The sequence below is a fragment of the Conger conger genome, chromosome 4 (genome assembly GCF_963514075.1).
Source record: "Conger conger chromosome 4, fConCon1.1, whole genome shotgun sequence".
In the NCBI taxonomy this organism is placed as follows: domain Eukaryota; kingdom Metazoa; phylum Chordata; class Actinopteri; order Anguilliformes; family Congridae; genus Conger; species Conger conger.
This window is the reverse complement of record NC_083763.1, coordinates 42,240,529-42,258,759: the sequence shown is the minus strand read 5'-3', so window position 1 is coordinate 42,258,759 and position 18,231 is coordinate 42,240,529. Positions and strand designations below refer to the sequence as shown.

Genomic DNA, 18,231 nt, shown 5'->3' with positions numbered 1-18,231 from the left:
GATAACTACTCTCGTTCTCTCCACAGTTTAATTGCACGTTCAGAAAGAACCAGAGCCCCCCGGGGCCTTGGCCTGTCCCTGGTAAGGACCTGGTGAGCAACGTGACTTTCAGCATGGAGCTCTACAACACCAACCTCTTCCGCTACCCCGCCACCTTTGTTACCACCTCCGAGAACAAGCCTGTCTTTGTTGAGGTAGGCTTTCAGGCGATGTATTAAATTCACAAGACAGTTTGTGTTTTAGATGACAAATGTAAGCCCACTGTATATGCTATTAGTCCCTCCAGATATAATGGCCACATGACAGGGAGCGGTCGTAAACATATTCACGGCTTTGTATGAATTGGAGGTTGGTTGCAGAGAAGCAGAGGTGTGAGTGTGCATATACGTATCTCACACTTTGTCTGAACAGCATGTCATTCTAAGTTCAGATGTACAGACAGCCATAAACTTTTGCTCCTGCAAGATCAAGGCCTGTTCAGTCAGATGCAGTTTCCAGCATTTTAAAGCCAGCATCCCTATCTGCCTCTCCTTAACCTTTAAGGCCCCTCCAGTGCGAAAGGAATGTTAGGATTCCAGGGAGAGTTTAGCATTTTTGCCTCTCTGTAGCTTTAGAAAGAAGCTGCTGATGCTCATGTGAAAACAATCATGGAGCCAACTGAGAAAAACCAGGTTCGGTCCCAGGGACGTCTTTGAACCCGTGATACACAGAGGATTTGGAGGTCGGTGCTCACGTGATTGTGTGGAGATAGCAAACCGCTGCTCATTGAGACAGCCAAAATGTATAAGTTCCCCCGCTTCTTGTGCCCTTACTGGTGGGAAAGCAAACGTTAAATATCTACCACCCGCCGCGTAGTGTCAGAGGACCTCGAGACGTAACACAGTGTTTCGTAAAACCGGCTGTGCTGTAATCGTGACTAACAACTGAAGCCAAGTGAGCCTTGACGGCACTGGCAGCGCCTTGCTGCAGTTACTCTAGCAAACACGTGTAGCTTCTGCGGTTTTCAGAAAATGGACCCAAAAAGAAGGGGGTCATAAGTGGAGGAAATGCCTTGCGGTTAGCAGATATAAAGATCCTCTTAAAACATTTGAAGGGACTTAAATCTCAATTGTGGGTCTTGGAGCACTGACCTCTGTGCGTGTTCCTTTGGTTTGTTTTGTCCATGAAAAAAAAGCGGTCAGGGCTCCAGTGACTTGCATTTCCTCGTGTGTATGACTGCCACCTTTGGCTGCTCTTTGCATACACATTTCCAGGGGTGTTAGCACTTTCCTATTCTTACTTTCTTACTATTGTAAACAAGCAGTTTAGGAACATATACACCATTAAGGTGTTAAATTAAAGGTATTCCTCTGTTCTGTACTATATTTCAAGACTGGACCAGCAAGCTAGGTGTTGGATATTAAACTTAACACAACTTTTGTGTCGCCTGAATGACATTCAAATCAAAAGTGTCACGTTCATACAGTACACATAGGAATGTTTTTCAACATGCTTGTTTCATGGACAAGCCTGGAAATGTACTTAATTGTTGAGGAGGCACTGACTATATTTTACTTGTTTAATATTATGTTTAGGAGAGCTGATTACTTTTCCATTAGAATCGTAGTCCTTTCCTGTTGTCTGTTGTATGAAACAATAAAAAAAAATGTTTTTCTCTCATTTCAATTCTGTAGGTTTCAGTCACTAAAGCTGACCAAGACCTTGGGTTTATGATTCAAACTTGCTTCATCTCACCAAACTCCGACGCCGACATTCCCTCGAAATACACCCTCATCGAGAACATCTGCCCCACGGATGATTCGATCACGTACTACCCCCAACGGATGGACTTCCCTGTCTCACACCCGCAGATGGACAGGAAGAGGTTCAGCTTCACTTTCAGGTCAAAGTTCAACATGTCCCTTCTCTTTCTGCACTGCGGGATGTCCCCCTGCACCAAGAGCCACCCGGATGGTCGAGGTCTGCCTAAGGTGAGCCTTCCCCCTTCTCACACACCATTCTTCACGCATTTATACAAACAGACTGCAAAATCAAAAAAATGAGTCTATCATGTCTCCTGAGCTCAAAAATGGTGGGGCACAAATTTTCCTTTAAACTAATCATTGATCTCAACCGATTTCCTTTAATTTGATTAACGAGCATGCCAATGATCTGACCAATCGATTATTAACACGCATCTTCTTCACATCGTTGTGATAAATACAATTTATAAAAATCTATTTTAAACTCTAGGCAGTGTTTGCAGCAGATCAGACAGGCAGGGGTCGACAACCAGCAAACAGGAACGGTGTAGATCAGGCAGTTCTTAAATGAGAGTTCAGACAAAGGTTTGGTTTCCAGGAAACAGGTACAACAAGGGTAATCCAACGAATAGTCGTGATCACAGGCAGAAGGTTAAAAACAAACAGGCAGTCCAAACAAGCAAAGGTAAAAAAAAAACTAAAACCAAAAACAGTGGGTCAAGGCAGAACAGACATGACAATCTGGCGATGAGTAAGAGAGGGTTTTAATAACACTGGTAATGAGAGGGAATGACAATCAGGTGTGGGAAACAATCAGGAAGTGGGAGACAAGGGAAACAAATGACAGGGAATTAATAAACTGACAGATAGACTGCGGTGTGCAGGGTAAAAATATACGAAAAGGCTAACGACATAGACAAAAAAAACAGACACCGAACACACAGAACCTGACAGAAAACTCCTTGAAAATCAATTTTATTTATGATTCATCTGAAGAAACTGTGTGTTACTTGCCAATTGATTAGTCCTATCATTGGCACACTTGTAAATCAAGAAAAACGGATGAAAATGGGTTAAGATCAGTGATTCATTTAAAGGAAAGTTTTGGGCCAATTTTGAGCTCATGAGACTGAATATATTTACAGTCTTAAATCTTTAGACTCTTTAGATTACGTTTTTATTTTTATTTTACGTTTTTGCTAAATAAGACTAAAATATTGCCAATGGGCTAAGAAAATGTAACTTGTCTAGCAAACTTGAAATAAGGTAATATTTTCTACTTGAGACAAAAATTAAGATATTATGTCTTATTACGAGACTAACATGCTTGTTAAGACAGTCAGTTTTTACAGTGCACGTTTTAAAGGCTTAAGGTTAGCATTAGCATTGCTAATTGAGTTCTGCAATGAGTAAAAATTGGTTTCCCAACCCTGTTCCCAAAGATCTACTGCTCTGTCGGTTTTCATTTCAACCCTAATTTGACACTTGATTCTACAAATTGGCAACTGAGATCTCTAGCTGTTGAATGAGGTGGCGATATCCAGGGACAGGGTTAAGCAGCCATGAACAAGAGAATGTTTCAAGTTGAAAAACAGTTGTTCAAACAAAATGCTTTTATTGTTTAGGGCATAGGTGTCCAATCTCCAGTGTTGGTGCAGGTTTTTGTTTTAGAATCAGCTGTCTGAAAAAAAAAAAAACTGCACCCACACCGGCCCTTTTCGGATAAGATTGGATACCCCCACCCTAAACAATAAAATCATGTCATTTAGGCTGCACAGGAAAAACTTGGAACTTGTTGACCCCTGGTTTAGAGCATGATCTCAAAATGGCTGTATCTTTTGAGCGAGATGGTTGCCATGTATCCAGCTGATTGACATTGATGATAATGATGATGATGATTCATCTGATGTAGTACTGGTCTCTGTGCAGTGCATACAGCCGGACGAGGCCTGCACCTCTGTCAACGCGGATACTATTTTGGCCATGGCGATGAACACCAAGACCTCGACCAAGCCACTGGTGGTGGTGTCTGACGACAAGCCCCCAGAGCCTCCAGGTGAGTCCCACATGCATATTTTTCATGTTTTTGATTTTAACTGCAATTGAGTTTAACTGCAGTTTTTCCAAGCCGATTTCCCATGTGACATGGCGTATGTTTTTGCATAATTATCAGATGGTGTTGCTGAGTGTTAACACAGAAAGTTGACCAAAGGAGGGGGAGGGGGAGGGGGAGGGGGAGGCGGGATTATGCTCTGGGGGCAGGGTTAGGGTCTGCCCCCAGAGCCAAATTATTTTAAAATGTTTTGTGGGGTAGATGGGACAATAGCCCTGTTGTGTCTGACTTTCTGACAGTTGTGAGTGGCAGGAAGAACTAGGAACATGTCAGTGGGGAAGGGGGGAGGTGGACTCATGGTCCCTATCGCGAGTGAAGCCCGTGCTCCATCTGGAGCCAGTTAGCTTGGGGGAGCTGGAGATACAGAGAGGGTCGGAGCAGGAGGTATGGCAGAAAGCCTGGGAAGCTGGGCCCCGCCAAATCGGCCTGTCGGCATGCAGGGACAGTGGGAGAACTGAGGAGAAATCCAGCGAGGAGCTGCAGTTGTTTCCACTTAAGGCTAATTTATGCTTTGACGACAAGGTGTCCGTGGACAAAAAATGATGCAAATTCGACAGTTTTGATGTCAAGCAGATACTTTTGAGCATTGCCGATGGGTGTCCTTCCCCTGCCGATTTTTGTAAGATCGCAGACTCCCGTCAGAAGTGTGGCAGTCATCATTAATTGACTGATTGGCCACTCCATTATCCATTGGCACTCACACAAACAGCCTGCTTCTCTCATGTCTAATCTGAGGCCAGGTGATATCACACAGCCACTATTGTGGTCCAACTGCGTGAGGCATCTGTGCCGGCTGGGAGAAGCGGGCAGCATGAGTCAGCTATTGCTCTTGGATTTGTTTTTCCATGTTAAACATTATGAGCGCTGCAGGTGACATGGCTTATTTCAAACATTGTCAGCAATATTGACTAACTGCAGTCCATCAGCTCCTCTTCTGGCTCCTGACCCTTCTGGCTGTGCTGTCATGAATGAGACTAATGGGTTTGTTTTGAACCATCTTTTCCATGGCGATATGGGACGGCACTAAAAAGGAAGCATTCTGTGTTCTATTCTGTTCCGCCAATCATCTGCGGTATATGATTATACCACAACATGGTATTATGACACAACAAAGATAAAGCCTTTGGATAAAGATTTGGGAGCGTGCACTGGCTCATGCCAGTTTTCCGAGTTTGTTTTCCCTCGTACCAATTAAGCAAACACAGATATGGCATAAACGTAATGAAAAAGGCCTTGGGCTCAAAGCGTGTTTATTATACAAAGGGATCTCTTACGCTGAAACGGCTAAGAAAACAGGCAGCCTTTCATGGTCTCAAAGTCCCGCCCTGGATACAATCCCAGTCAGTTCATTTTGATCTGCAAATGAAAGACTGCCGTTTGTGGACATTCTGTGCAGGGTAGAGTAAGAAGCCCTGCTGTATGAGCTGATTCATTACTCTGTTATGGAGATAAATCCTATTTTTCCACGTGCAGCTGCAACAAGTACACAACTCCAAATTGTTTCACCATTTTTTCTGCACCAAATTTCAAGCCATGTAGGGCACTGACATCCACCTAATGTTAACTTGGGGTACAACTGCATCTGGGTAAATCAGATTTTTCTTCAAATGTTACACTGCCACGACCTGCAGCTCTGGTCCTGGAGAGTCATAGGTTCTACTGGGTTTTGATTCAGACATTGGGTGAATTACCTGTGTTATCAAGTGCTTTAAAGGTACAATGGGTAAGATTTTTGTGTTAAAACATTGTTACAAGACCATTGTAAATCCCTTTCTATCTTTGAAAATGACTTACCGATAAGTTGACTCACCTTCTGCCTGTGTTTATAGTCCTTAAATTCGGGTTTCAAAATATACAGTTGACGGGCCGTCACTCTGTACCAAAACATTGTACAGCTGGACAATAATACAAGCTCATTGGTTGAAAATTGGTTCTAATTGCCACAGCCAATGTGGCTTATTCTGATCATTTGCGGGTAGCTGCCCAAATTGCACTCCAGAAAAGTGATCACTGAAACTCTGTATACTATTGCTTATTATCCAAGTGAAGACTACATATTAAGTTATAAAACAATACCAGTTCGCTATCGATAACAACAAGCAAATTAGCCATAGGTAGCTCGACAAATTTACAAATATCCACTTGAAGCAATATGAACAAAGCAGCGAGCATTGCGCCTCAGGTGGATATTTGTAAATTTGTAAAACTAACTAATAGCTAATTTGCTTGTTGCTACCAATAGTGAACTAGTATCGTTTTATAACTAGATATGAATTCTTCACTTGGATAATAACCAATAGTATACAGGTTTATTGATGGCTTGTCTGGAGTGCAATTTGGGCAGCTACACGTTCCTTTTATCCCTTTACATGTTCAATCATGTGTGTTTAGCTAAACTTTCATCTGTCTCAAACTGTAAGTTTGTGTCATTTGTCCTTTGTTACTGTCAGCTTTCCAAAACAGTGCATGAGAACACTGAACTGTATAATACGGCTTTATATTACGTGCTATAGTTATAGACTGTGGGAAGTATAAACAGTGTTTGAGTGTTTGAGTGTGTTTGTTGCTGTAATTCCTCTCTTGGCTGTTAGGAGTCCGAAATTACCTATTGTATCTTTAATTTAAGCATTAGATGCTTAGTAACAATGGAAGCCAGATCAGTAAAATAGAGTATGATTATATTTATGGATGTATAATGTCATGGATTATGGGAAACCTGAGTTAAAAGTATGAAAGGATTAAAAGTACACGCAGTATGAGGCATCATATCCTAGTCATACATGGTTGGCTCCATGGACCCAGCGCATCATCTCTTGCGGTGACTCTTGCGGTGGGGCACGTGGGAAAGGGGGAATAGTTCAAAAGAACAAAAGCTGTGTGATGTGCTAGGAAACAAATTCACAGACTGAAATATAAGAACGAGCCACAACCTTCATAGGTGGTTGAGGACTGAGTGGAGTGGCTTGTCATCCCAGGGAAGGACTCTCCTCTTTGTCCCCCAGGACATCTTGGACACCGCATCCAATTCAGCCTGTTCCCAGCGAGTTTATTATGACAAACCTAGCTCACAGCTCGATCCATATTTATTTATCCCCCCTCTACTTGTTTTTTCTGTAATGGTATTCTGCTCCGAGGATGGTCCCAGGCTAGTTTCTCTGGCTCCAGTTCAAACCGTGCCGCCCATTCCTCACTCCTTGCACAGCTGGTGGTGTTGACGGCCCTGCTTTGCGCGGTCCGCATAGCGAGCACATTAGAGAACGATAAGAGGGTGTCGCGTTCTGGGGGCCGAAAGCTCTTGTTAGGGTCTGTCATCATCTGTCTGAGGAATGAAAGTCCTTAGATGTTCTAAGGAACAGCCTTAGAATAGAATAGCTGCTATTGTTCTCTCATCCTGGACTCAAACCAAACTCTCAGGCTATGCGTTACAAAACCGCCGTTGTATAGGCCCTTCGGTGTAAACACAGAACATTCAGAATCGTGCAACATTGGAGTGGACTTACTTTTCGGTTGATCAGAACTGAAGTGGACAACAGATGGGTTAATTTTACAGGACGTTCTGAAGAAATATAATTAATTAGTAGTAGGGATGGGCATGGTTAATCGATTAACCAGTTAACCGAAATGGACACTTAACCAAAACAGCCAACGTATTAAACAGTAAAAAAAAATGTCTGCTTGATTAGCTAAACAAAAAAAGCATTTATAAAAACTTTTTTAAGACAGGTCTATATATTGATTGGAGTTGTCGATAGCTTACATGCCGCACCACCGACTCACCAGCTATGGCAACCATTTGAAGAGGATAATGTGTAAAATATGTTGCATCAAACTTAGGTTCAACAACTACAAATCAGTAGATGAAGTAAAATGATAGCGATCCTCTAATCACAATTTAACAATTGTAACAATCTTTAAACACAATCTGCTTCAACCAGAAAAGAGAATATTGCACAGCATGTCACTTGTATGACTACTAAGGACATGTTGCCTATTTTCTTTAGCTAAATAAAGGCTTTCTTGATCCTGTGGAATTGTTAGAGCCAGAATTTACCAGCACGCAAGATCATTACAGCGCAGGTTGAGAAGGAGCAGACTAATGAAGATAAAGTTTGGAAAATAAAATCGGACCTTCTTGCCGTAGTTACTTTTTCCACCGATGGCTGACTTCCCTTACATAGGCTATGTGACTGTAACTTGTTGATGGATGGGAAATTAAAACAGCTGTGCTACAAACTCACAGCATAGATGAGGCACACCGCTGAAAACACCACAGCTCATATTAAATCAAAAAATATTTTTATTGCCTTAGAAACACAATGAAATGAATAACAGCATGGGTTTTCAAGGAAATGGACAATGACAAATGACTCTTCAAGTGTTTGCAAGTTGAGTTCAACAAGTGGTATTGCCAGCTTTCTCGAGCCAAATAAGGGACCAAGTCCTCAAAACAAGTTCAACAACTGGATAGAGTTTTGTGATTGCGGGCCGTGGCTGGTAGTTGAATAGCTATGTAAATCAATTATGAAATTCAAATGTAAGCTAATGTCCTTGACCAAAAGTAGGCTAGCCACAAATGTAGAAAACCAGTTGCTTGTTACATTTCCATCTAGATTTCTTAAAAACAGGTAAAAACTGAAAACCTGCAACTTCCCATTTTTCATTTTGGAAAAAAACAAGTGCAAAGCCGCATATTAGCCGGCAACTCTAGCTACAAGTCATGTTCTTCAGGTCGTCTTCTAAGTCTGTTGTTCAGTGAGTAGCTTATTGCCGAATATCTTGGTATTGATTGATTGATGTTGCCATTAGAGTTGCCATTTTTATCACCCCTTGTCAGTGTCACACCTTTGAAATATTTGGAGTTTGGAAATGTTTCTGCTGATAGTATACTGCTAAGGACATATGTAGTCACTTATGTAAGACTTATGTCAATTTTGCACAAAAGACTACATTCATTAAGTAATCTTTTGCCCAAGTTTTTCCTGAAATGACACCACTGTTGTGCAGTCACCTATCTAATTAATGTGTTTATACTGAATTGTATTGTTTTGGCTGTGGTCAAGCCTATTAAAGCATTATTATATGAGTTAACCAAAGCCAAAGTTAACCGAAAATGCCCATCCCTAATTAGTAGTAACTAAGGTAACAAAACATGCAAAGACAATGTTTCATTGAATGTGTTGGTGTGAAATTACTGTAGCTGATCCAAAACATGCTAACATGCCCACTTGACAGGTGGCCAATGCACTTTATACATAAAGCTTGCCAGGTGTGGTATTGCTTTGTCAATACCAAACATCACTCCTTCCTTATCTGAAGTCAGTCCTCAGTTATTTTAGCATTTCAGATAGAACAATGTAATTTATTTAACTGTATGCTTTAACAGTATACATATGAGATGTCAGCTTGGGTAGCTTTTCACAGCAGCGTCTACCTTCTCATTTCAGTTCCAAGCATCAGGACCATTCAGCAGACTTCAGTCGATGGCCCGAGGAGTAAGTCTCTATATTGTAGTGCTTTAGATTAATCTCAAAAAGGACTGAGGGGTGACACGTGAAAGGAATTCTTGGGGAATGGCATGTTAATGTTAAAATACAGAGAAATACCCAGTATCAGAATAGCAATGAGGAATGTTTCTTTAGCTGTGACTGATTATTTCTGTTTTTCAGATATAATGTACGTCCTTGACACTTCCACGGTGGTTGGAATCGCCTTCACCGCGTTTGTGATTGGGGCTCTCCTGACGGGGGCCTTGTGGTTTATTTACTCGCACACAGGTAAGTTTTGATTTCTTTATCTAGTCTAGTCCTGTGTCACTGTGCAGACTGGTTGGGTTTGAATGTGAACTTCTTTGGTTTGTCTAGCCAGAAGCTTCTGAGCTCACACGGCAATAAGCAGCATAGTATGAGCACCACACTACCAAAGTCAGCTTCAGGCATCCCACCTCTCTCAGAAGGTCTGGGAGTCTTCTGGAATTTGTCACCTGCTCCCTGATACCCGAGAGTGGCCAGAAGTCACCTGCAAATTAGCAATCTGCACCACAAGCAGAAGTGAAGTGAATCTGTTGTGAATTTAAAACCAGTCGCAAATTGACGAACCACAAAGTGTGGGAGGATCCCAGGTTGTGTCATTTGTAGGGAATCCTCTCCCCAGTCGCGTAATGTTCGTGAGGAACCCCCCCTCTCCGGTCGGTCTCCTGGAAATATTTTTTGCAATGGTGGGATGTCCGTAGCTTTCACTCGACGGAAAAGGACCACAGCTCTTGGCAGTAGCGGGTTCACTTTCATTGCAATCTAAGGGCACGACTTTGCTGAGAATGCATAATTTTAGTCAGAAGACACAAGTGTTTGTGTTAGTCATCTTCTTGGCACAATGTTCACAGAGAGTTCGGAATTCCCGGTCTGACCCCTGTGGTCTGTTTGAAGGGTTCCTGGACGTTCCGGTCTAGTTGCACAGGAAGAAACACCAGCTGAGCTTACGCAATGTATATATCGGGTTTCTTGTGACCTCTGACCCCCGCTGTTGATCCACACATCCGTCAAGCTGACCTTGATTGATCCCCGTTTCTGTCTTACCAGAGGTTCGTAGAAAAATTCACAGCTAGTTTATTCTCTGCAGTGCAGAGAATAAACAGATATTTTCTCTACGTAATGATGCATGGCAGAGACTGCCAGTCAGGGTAGGCCTCATATGGCAGACTTACACACATATTACAATCATTGATGGTTGGATGGTGTATTGTCATGTGAAGAGGTACATTTTGGTTTGTGTTGGGATTGAATTGCTGATGATTGCTAATTCTTGCAGAAAGCTAGTGAACTGAAACGTGTGTTTTTTGAAGCCCGTCTAAGAAACAATGGCCATATCAGTATCCTGCTGTTTGTACTGGCACTTGCTTTATTTTATTTCCATTCCCTATAAAGGTCAGGCCTGTTAGGCAGGTGGAGAAAGTTAAACCTCTTCTGTTTTAATGACACTGTTAAATAATCTAATGGTCAAAACATACCCTTATTCATGGGCCATAGGTATAAATAATGTCATGAGGCGTGGCCTTTTAAAGGGGCTTACATATTTCAAAAGCTTTCGTGGCTGTTATTTTCATTTCATTTTTGCGAACTTTTTTTTTTCTTTTTTTTTCGGATTTTCCCTTTTTTCTCCCAATTTGGTAGCCAATTGTACCTCGTCTGATTCAATTGGAGGTAGTCGTATTACATGTACCGCCCGTACCCCGTCCCTCGGCGGCCCAAAGGAGAACGACACGCCTTCTTCAAGCCGTCTCGTCTCATGCCCGTTGCCGTGATTCCGAGGCGCCCGAGGTGCTTATTGTGCAGCGATCTACTAACCCTGCCAAGTCCCTCCCTCTGGAGCAGCGAGCCAATTATTGCTGCCCCACGTGAGCCGGCCAAACTTGGCTTTTGGCAGGACCGAGAATTGACCCCGGACCCCGGTGTGCAACTGCAGCAAACTGCAACCGCAAGTCCGCTGCGTCTGTTGCGCCACCGTGGCTCTACATTTTTGCAAACATTTAAGTCTATAGAAGTGCTTTAGCCATATTTCTCCTGTGGACCCAAAGATCACTGAGGAGTAGCAAGGTAGCAGGTACACAACCACCCCTTCTCCCTGTCTGTCTGTTATCACAGCACAGTGCACTCCAGTGGTGATGCTGTCATTGCCTGAAATCACAGAGTTATGTAAGACCTCTACCCTTCCTCAAGGGTGTGAGGTGATACTGTATCAGTGTTTGCCTCTGAAGAGGTCTGCACAGGTCTGTTTTTGGGCTGCCAGTGCCATTCATACTTGAGAAAACAGGGCCTATGTTTGGACACAAGGGCCTTGACCCCTCTCTGACCTGGCAGAATGTGCATGCAGCCTGATTATTTCAGACACCCCACTTCTCCTGGGTTTCATGACGGAACATGAAGTCCCCTTTCAAGGGGTGAAAAGCATTTTGGGTTTAGTTGAGGTTGCAAACATCATGGGTGCTGGCAGAAGAATGTTTGACGGAGGCTCTTGAGAGTTAAGTACGAAACCTCACTTTTATTGTAGCAGGTGAAGAGGGAGGGGAGGGAGCTAAGACAAGGACAATGCCAAAGGTGCAGTGCACATCAGGATTTCTGTGTGATCCATAAACTGAGAACACATCCGTCCCCCTGGCTGGCAGAACAGTTGGCCTACAACTTGATGGACTATCACCAACTCAATTGAGGAGACACGATGGAGAGCATTTCCCACATAGTGTATATTTTTGATTGGTCCACGCAGCTTTTGTGTGCAATGAAGGATATTATAGGTACTTAGATAAGTTTCAGATGATCTGTCAGCATTAATATGGCTGTTATACTTGTGCAATTTTGGGGTTTGTGATCTAAATTTAATTTTATTAATTTTAGACCAAATGGGGAAGAAATGTGATCTAAGTGCTGATTTTCATGCACAACAGTCTCTAGAGTTTGCAGAGAATGGTGCAGAAAAACTAAAAAACATCCAGTGAGCAGCAGTTCTGCGGGTTGTTAGCAGTTGAAGCAGACTGGTTGAAGCAGACAGGAAGGTGACAGTAACGCAAATAACCACACATTACAACAGTGGTATCCAGAAGAGCATTACTACTTTTTTTTTTGGGGGGGGTTATTAGAGAAATATAAGACTTGATTTTGTTGAATAATGAAACACAATACATATGATAGAAAATAAAGCATATGTAAATGACTGTATTATGTTGTAGTTTAAGGTATTTTTTGCACATATTTATCAAGGGTGCTGATAATTCTGGAGCTATTAAGTATTTTTTCTTGCATTAGACAAAAACAACTGCCCAATATACCATCCACTTAAAAGCAAACAGGTGATGGGAAACTGGACTGTCCCTTTAAAACTCACTGTAGGGAAGATGACTGGTTGTATGTGCTGTTCCTCCCTTTTATTTCAGAGTCACATTAGCGTCTCTTGGTAATGTCTTTTCAAATGTTAACTATGCATGCGTCTTTCTTACAGAAACCCCCCCCCATCAGATTAGTTTAGTAATTAGGATCCGTTGCATTAAAGGCCTTGACATGGAATGGAGAGGTTTCTGTGGGTTTCTATTTTGGGACTCGCCAAGGTTGGGATGCCCATTATCGTCCTTATCTTTGTTGTACAGGTAGCAGTTGAAATTGTACTTCCCTCTAGGGTCTTTCAACGAACTTATCCCCGGTTATGGGTATGCACTTTGTTGTACATCGCTCTGGATAAGAGCCTCTGCCAAATGCCAATAATGTAATTTTAATGAAGTGTGGTGATCTCTGCACAAATCCCATCGGCGGTCAAGGGTTTTTTATTTCATTCCGCTCGCGATAATGTTCACCAGACCGCTGGCGAAGCAGGCCGGCGGGTGGCTGGGTGACCAGCCTGCCCCCGCATCTGGTTACAGGTCCGTGCTGTTTTAGCGCCGAGCGAGGTTTGTTCCGAGAAGGGCCAGCGGGAGACCTCTGCTTGAGGCTTTCTCCTTGCTTCATCTGATCTCAGTACCTAAAAGGCAATGCTTGGCTGGGGAGCAGGGTGTGAGGAGATGTTCTGTTTTTAGCCGGAGTTTTTGGCAGCTCTCGTTGTGCAGAGATTAACAAAGGGGCCCGGGGATCGGGGGGTCTGTGTATCTGTCGCTCGGACCGAGGGGCAGAGGGGTCGGGAAACGTCTTTTATTTAACATCGTCGATTAAGAACGGCGACTTTGCACGTAGGCGGCGGACTGCACTTTTCCTTATGCGGCAGGCAGGCAGGCAGTTCGCAAGTTGTTTTCTTTCATCGAAAAGCATCTTGTCAAACACGTAAAACAAACAGTCTTTTTCAGATGTTCCAACTCTCTCTCTACCCCACACACACTGATCGTATGTCGGTATATCCAATTGTCCCAAAACATTGCTTTGAGTGTATTATCTGTAAAAGAGAGGCATAAAGGACTTGTCTGACAGGGAAAAGGCCATTTTGCTCTGCCGACATGGCTGAAGTGGTGGAAAATGTTGGGCCGATAAAGGGGGAGAGAAGTGGAAAAAGGAGCCTGGGTCTTTCCACCCACATCATTGTCTTCTAGCGCCACTACTTCCAAAGGAGAGGGTCAGCTGGCGGGACCCGCTCTGTTTAAAGAGCAGACCCCCTCGGTCAATCTGTTTGTTATTTTCCCTTGATCGCCTGCAGTCTGAGTCATAAGCTAGAGGTTGTCGGTTTTGCTTGAAACCGCAGCCCGGAAATGCTGGCAAGCAGGAAGAGATAACCCCGATGTTGTGCAATGGTCTAATTGTGCTGGAGAAAGTTGAAGGAAAAGGCTCACTCACTTGATGCCCAAAAAATGTTCTGATGAAGACCGTTGAAGTGGGTCAATGTATTAGTTTGTTTTTTGGAGCATCGAGTGAGTGTGTGAGTTTCTTTTCAGACTTCTTGTGTTCAGTTGTTCTTATGACCCAGCACCTCGCCTAGACTTGTTTTGGTGTGCGCCAGTTTCTTGTCTTGGCCCTAGTCTTGCCTTGCATGGCAGCCAATCGCCGTCGGTGTGAAAGTGTGTGTATGAATGGGTGAATGAGAAGCATTAATTGTACAGCGCTTTGGATAAAGGCGCTATAAAAATGCCAACCATTTACCATAACTACCACATCTCTTTCTCCTGTGATAACTATCGTGTCTCTTTATCCTGTGATAACTACCAGGTCTCTTTCTCCTGTGATAACTATCATGTCTCTTTATCCTGTGATTACTACCAGGTCTCTTTCTCCTGTGATAACTACCAGGTCTCTTTCTCCTGTGATAACTATCGTGTCTCTTTATCCTGTGATAACTACCACGTCTCTTTCTCCTGTGATAACTACCATGTCTCTTTCTCCTGTGATAACTATCGTGTCTCTTTATCCTGTGATAACTATCGTGTCTCTTTATCCTGTGATAACTACCATGTCTCTTTCTCCTGTGATAACTACTGCGCCTCTGTCTCCTGTGATAACTACCGCGCCTCTTTCTCCTGTGATAACTACTGCGCCTCTTTCTCCTGTGATAACTGCCGCGCCTCTTTCTCCACACAGGCGACGCAGCAAGGCGGCAGCAGGTGCCCAAGTCCCCGCCGGCCTCGGAGAACAGCAGTGCGGCCCACAGCATCGGCAGCACACAGAGCACGCCCTGCTCCAGCAGCAGCACCGCTTAGCCCGTGGAAGTCCACAGACTTACCATCCAAACCCACGCCACCGCAACAAAAGGAATTATCGTGGGCTTCTTTCTCCAATCCAGAGATGGGTCGAGGCTTCGCAACACAAAGACGGAAAGGAAAAGCAATAACCTTTTGTCCCCTATAGAGTATTTGCCCTCTGCTCCAGCCAGAAAAAAAACTGAACTTCTGTCCTTTGACGCCAGCCAGGTTTATCTTTTCCTTTCGAAAATGCTGCTTTTTAATTCAATTCCAAACAAGAGAAACCCTTTATTTGTACACAACGCAGTCTTGAGCAGCCTGTAAATCTCAGGCAATTGGATGCTAATCGGTGAATTCATTAGATGGCTCCCCAAGGTGAAAGAGAGCATATATTTGTAAATGAAAATATATTTTTTTGTGTGAATATTGTAAATATGTGAAAGTGTAAAGTCGTTCTTGGGTTTTCTAATGAAGTCCAGTGTAGAAAAGCAAATGTTGATGAAACTTAAAAAAAACTGACAGCCTGCCAGTATAACCAATTTATATAGAAATATAAATGATTTATTTTTGTGTTAAATGTATTTGTTTTGCTTTTATGCTGAATGGTTTTCAATCCACTGTATGAAGTGAAATCTGTACCTGTTTTCAGATTATGGACAGATCAAGCCTACTTGAACACGCTATCAAGGTTTAGGGCATTACATATTACACAAATATATATATTTTTTTCTAGGTCCTAAACCACTGTTTTTCACATCCACAAACACAGATCCACAAGGGAAATATGCGATCATGATGCTATTTCTTTTCCTGGATGGCTCTTTTAAAGAAAATGCTGCAATTTCACTGTAACCTGTCACTAAAGAAGGTGGCTGCTTCACTTTTTATGTGTCATCGATTGAACCATGAGAGGCTAATTGAGCTGCTCTCTCAGATAGCAAGGTCATTTTTACATTACTCTGTGTCTTCTGTGTTCAGTCTGCTCTCTGTCAATTAACATATGTTTAACTTTTATGTGCGTACATTCCCCTTAACACTGATGCCATGAACAAATACCTGAAGAAATACAGTTGTCTTTCAGAATGTGAACTGCTTTTTGGTCTACACAATACAGAACCCTTTTGAATGTTTGACATTCGAATGCACGTGCCCTTGGCTACAGAAGGCCATATATCTGTGCATGTGAAAACAGTGCCTGATTTGGACTGTTTAATTGGATTTTTGCCCTGAAAATAGAGTTAACAATGTAATCCCACCGTCACTAAAATCATATGAATGTCAAAAAGGTAATAATATTTATGTGCCTTGTCTGAGAAGTGTGTTTATTTTTGGAGCTTAAAAGGAATCAAGCAGGAATTAGAATTAATTTAAACACAGGAAAAAGGGAAAGATTTGGTTGCTTGTACCGAATACACAATATGTATTTTGAAGTTGCAGATATAAGTCAATGTTTAGACTATTAATTGTTTAATATCATAGACCTAATTGTGTTGCTTGCTACAGACTTTACTTACAGAATGTATTTTATCTCAAAGCTTTTAAGTAACTGTATGTAAACATGTATAGATGTCTTCAGAGAAGACAACAGAGTATTGTAGTAACAGCTATATTTTTTACTGTTTTGTGGAAAAAGTGTACAGTTTTATTTGTTTGAAAGTATTTACTTAGAGCCAAGCTATTATTTTGTCTACTGTGAAGCTGTGTGCCATTTAACTTTTTTGCAATATTGTAAATACTGTACCTTTCTTTGTGTCTCTTTGTCTGTTCCAAACATGATTTGTCTTTATGAATGCGCTTTAAATGTAGAGTCTACATTATGAAATGAGTTGAACAGGTTTGTTAAAGTAGGTATGTCAAATCTAAACAGTTTGGGTCTGTTTTTAACTGAAGTATTTCTTAATGTGAAAACAGGGTTTTCACATGAATAGGATTAGAATTATGTGCCATTGCAAAAAAAGATACATGAAATGTTATATACTTAAAATGTAGTAAATGTTGCTTTATGTTGAAGAGCAGTATGTCTGACACAATGTATTTTAAATACCCTTTAAATCTGTATATCAAATATACTTTTTCAATAGATGGCAATATTTTACTTTTTATTATGGCAACTAGTCACAGTTGCAGCTGTTATTAATTTAGCACGATATTTGGTTTTACATTCCCACACACAAAATATGGTAATAGCTAATGTGGTGTTACACTGATATCATTTCACTGCCATTCATAAAAATACAAAAACAAAAAAAACAAAAAAACAAACCAGTAAACCTTTTTCAATTGAATGTGTAGACGTTTTATTGAGAACTTATGAATGTCCTTTTCTGAGGGTGGAGTGTGAATCGCAGACAGCTAGTCATCCGAAGCCATTTGTAGTTGTGTGTATTTTTATTGCATTCCTGTATCTTAGTAGCCTCCATTATCAGCAATGGCAGCATTGTACAATAGTATTGTAAGTTCCCGCCCACTCTTCTCATAGGCCTTTGAGTACTGAAGGGGTTGCTGGGATGTCTGCTACGTTATAAGGTGTTACATGTCCTTGGACAAGCAATAGGCTCCCAAGGCTTGTAGAACAGTGGCTCTGATTTTCCATGCTAATCAAACTGCCTATAAACTACAGTTGCCATGGAAGGGTGGGATCACTCTCCTTGGAACTCGAGTTAAGTTGAGAAAACTCTGTTGGTTAAGGGGTCATCAAAGTCTTACTTGGCACCTTGTCAACAGACGTCAAAGTTTGTTCAAATTCACATCCCTGTTGCAGTGGGTGTGGGGTGGTGGTGGGGGTTGCTGTGTTGTGATATTAGTCATCAGTCCCGTTAACAATGTGCTGGCCTCCTGCTGTGGTCAAATTTGCAGAGGTTCCTTGCTGAGAATAAACAGTGAAGTCATGGGAAGTGTGAGGAAGGGAATCAGAGCTGTGAAAGCATTGGCTTCAACCTCCCCAATGAGGAAGGATATTCTCAGCGTGTACAGAGTTGCCTTTGATTTACACTCTGTAAATTCACCCCCTCTGAAATACAGATTGTACTTTTTTTGTTTCTACTAGTTGTTCATTTCAGTTCTACCTCATTTTTTTCCTTTGTTTTCTTTTGTTTCGGGGGGAAGGGGGGGGGGGGGGGGGGTTAACTGGTAGCAGTGAAACAGTGAAAAAAATGGGACGTTCATTCACGAGTGCCAGAATTGTGTGTTCCAAATGAGAGGGCTCATGACTTCGAGACCCTTTTTCCTATAAATGT

The 18,231-nt window shown here is 42.2% G+C and overlaps 1 protein-coding gene across 1 annotated transcript in view; it reads left to right on the top strand.

Moving 5' to 3' along the window:
* The window catches only part of tgfbr3 (transforming growth factor, beta receptor III), a 100,658-nt gene extending 83,805 nt beyond the window's left edge, over positions 1–16,853 (top strand). The window contains exons 12-17 of the mRNA XM_061239107.1: positions 27–194; positions 1,674–1,970; positions 3,672–3,798; positions 9,300–9,347; positions 9,522–9,629; positions 14,895–16,853. Of these exons, the coding sequence (XP_061095091.1) occupies positions 27–194; positions 1,674–1,970; positions 3,672–3,798; positions 9,300–9,347; positions 9,522–9,629; positions 14,895–15,013 (867 nt within the window). The 3' untranslated portion in view covers positions 15,014–16,853. The remainder of the gene's footprint in view (positions 1–26; positions 195–1,673; positions 1,971–3,671; positions 3,799–9,299; positions 9,348–9,521; positions 9,630–14,894) is intronic.
* Positions 16,854–18,231: the final 1,378 nt, after the last annotated feature.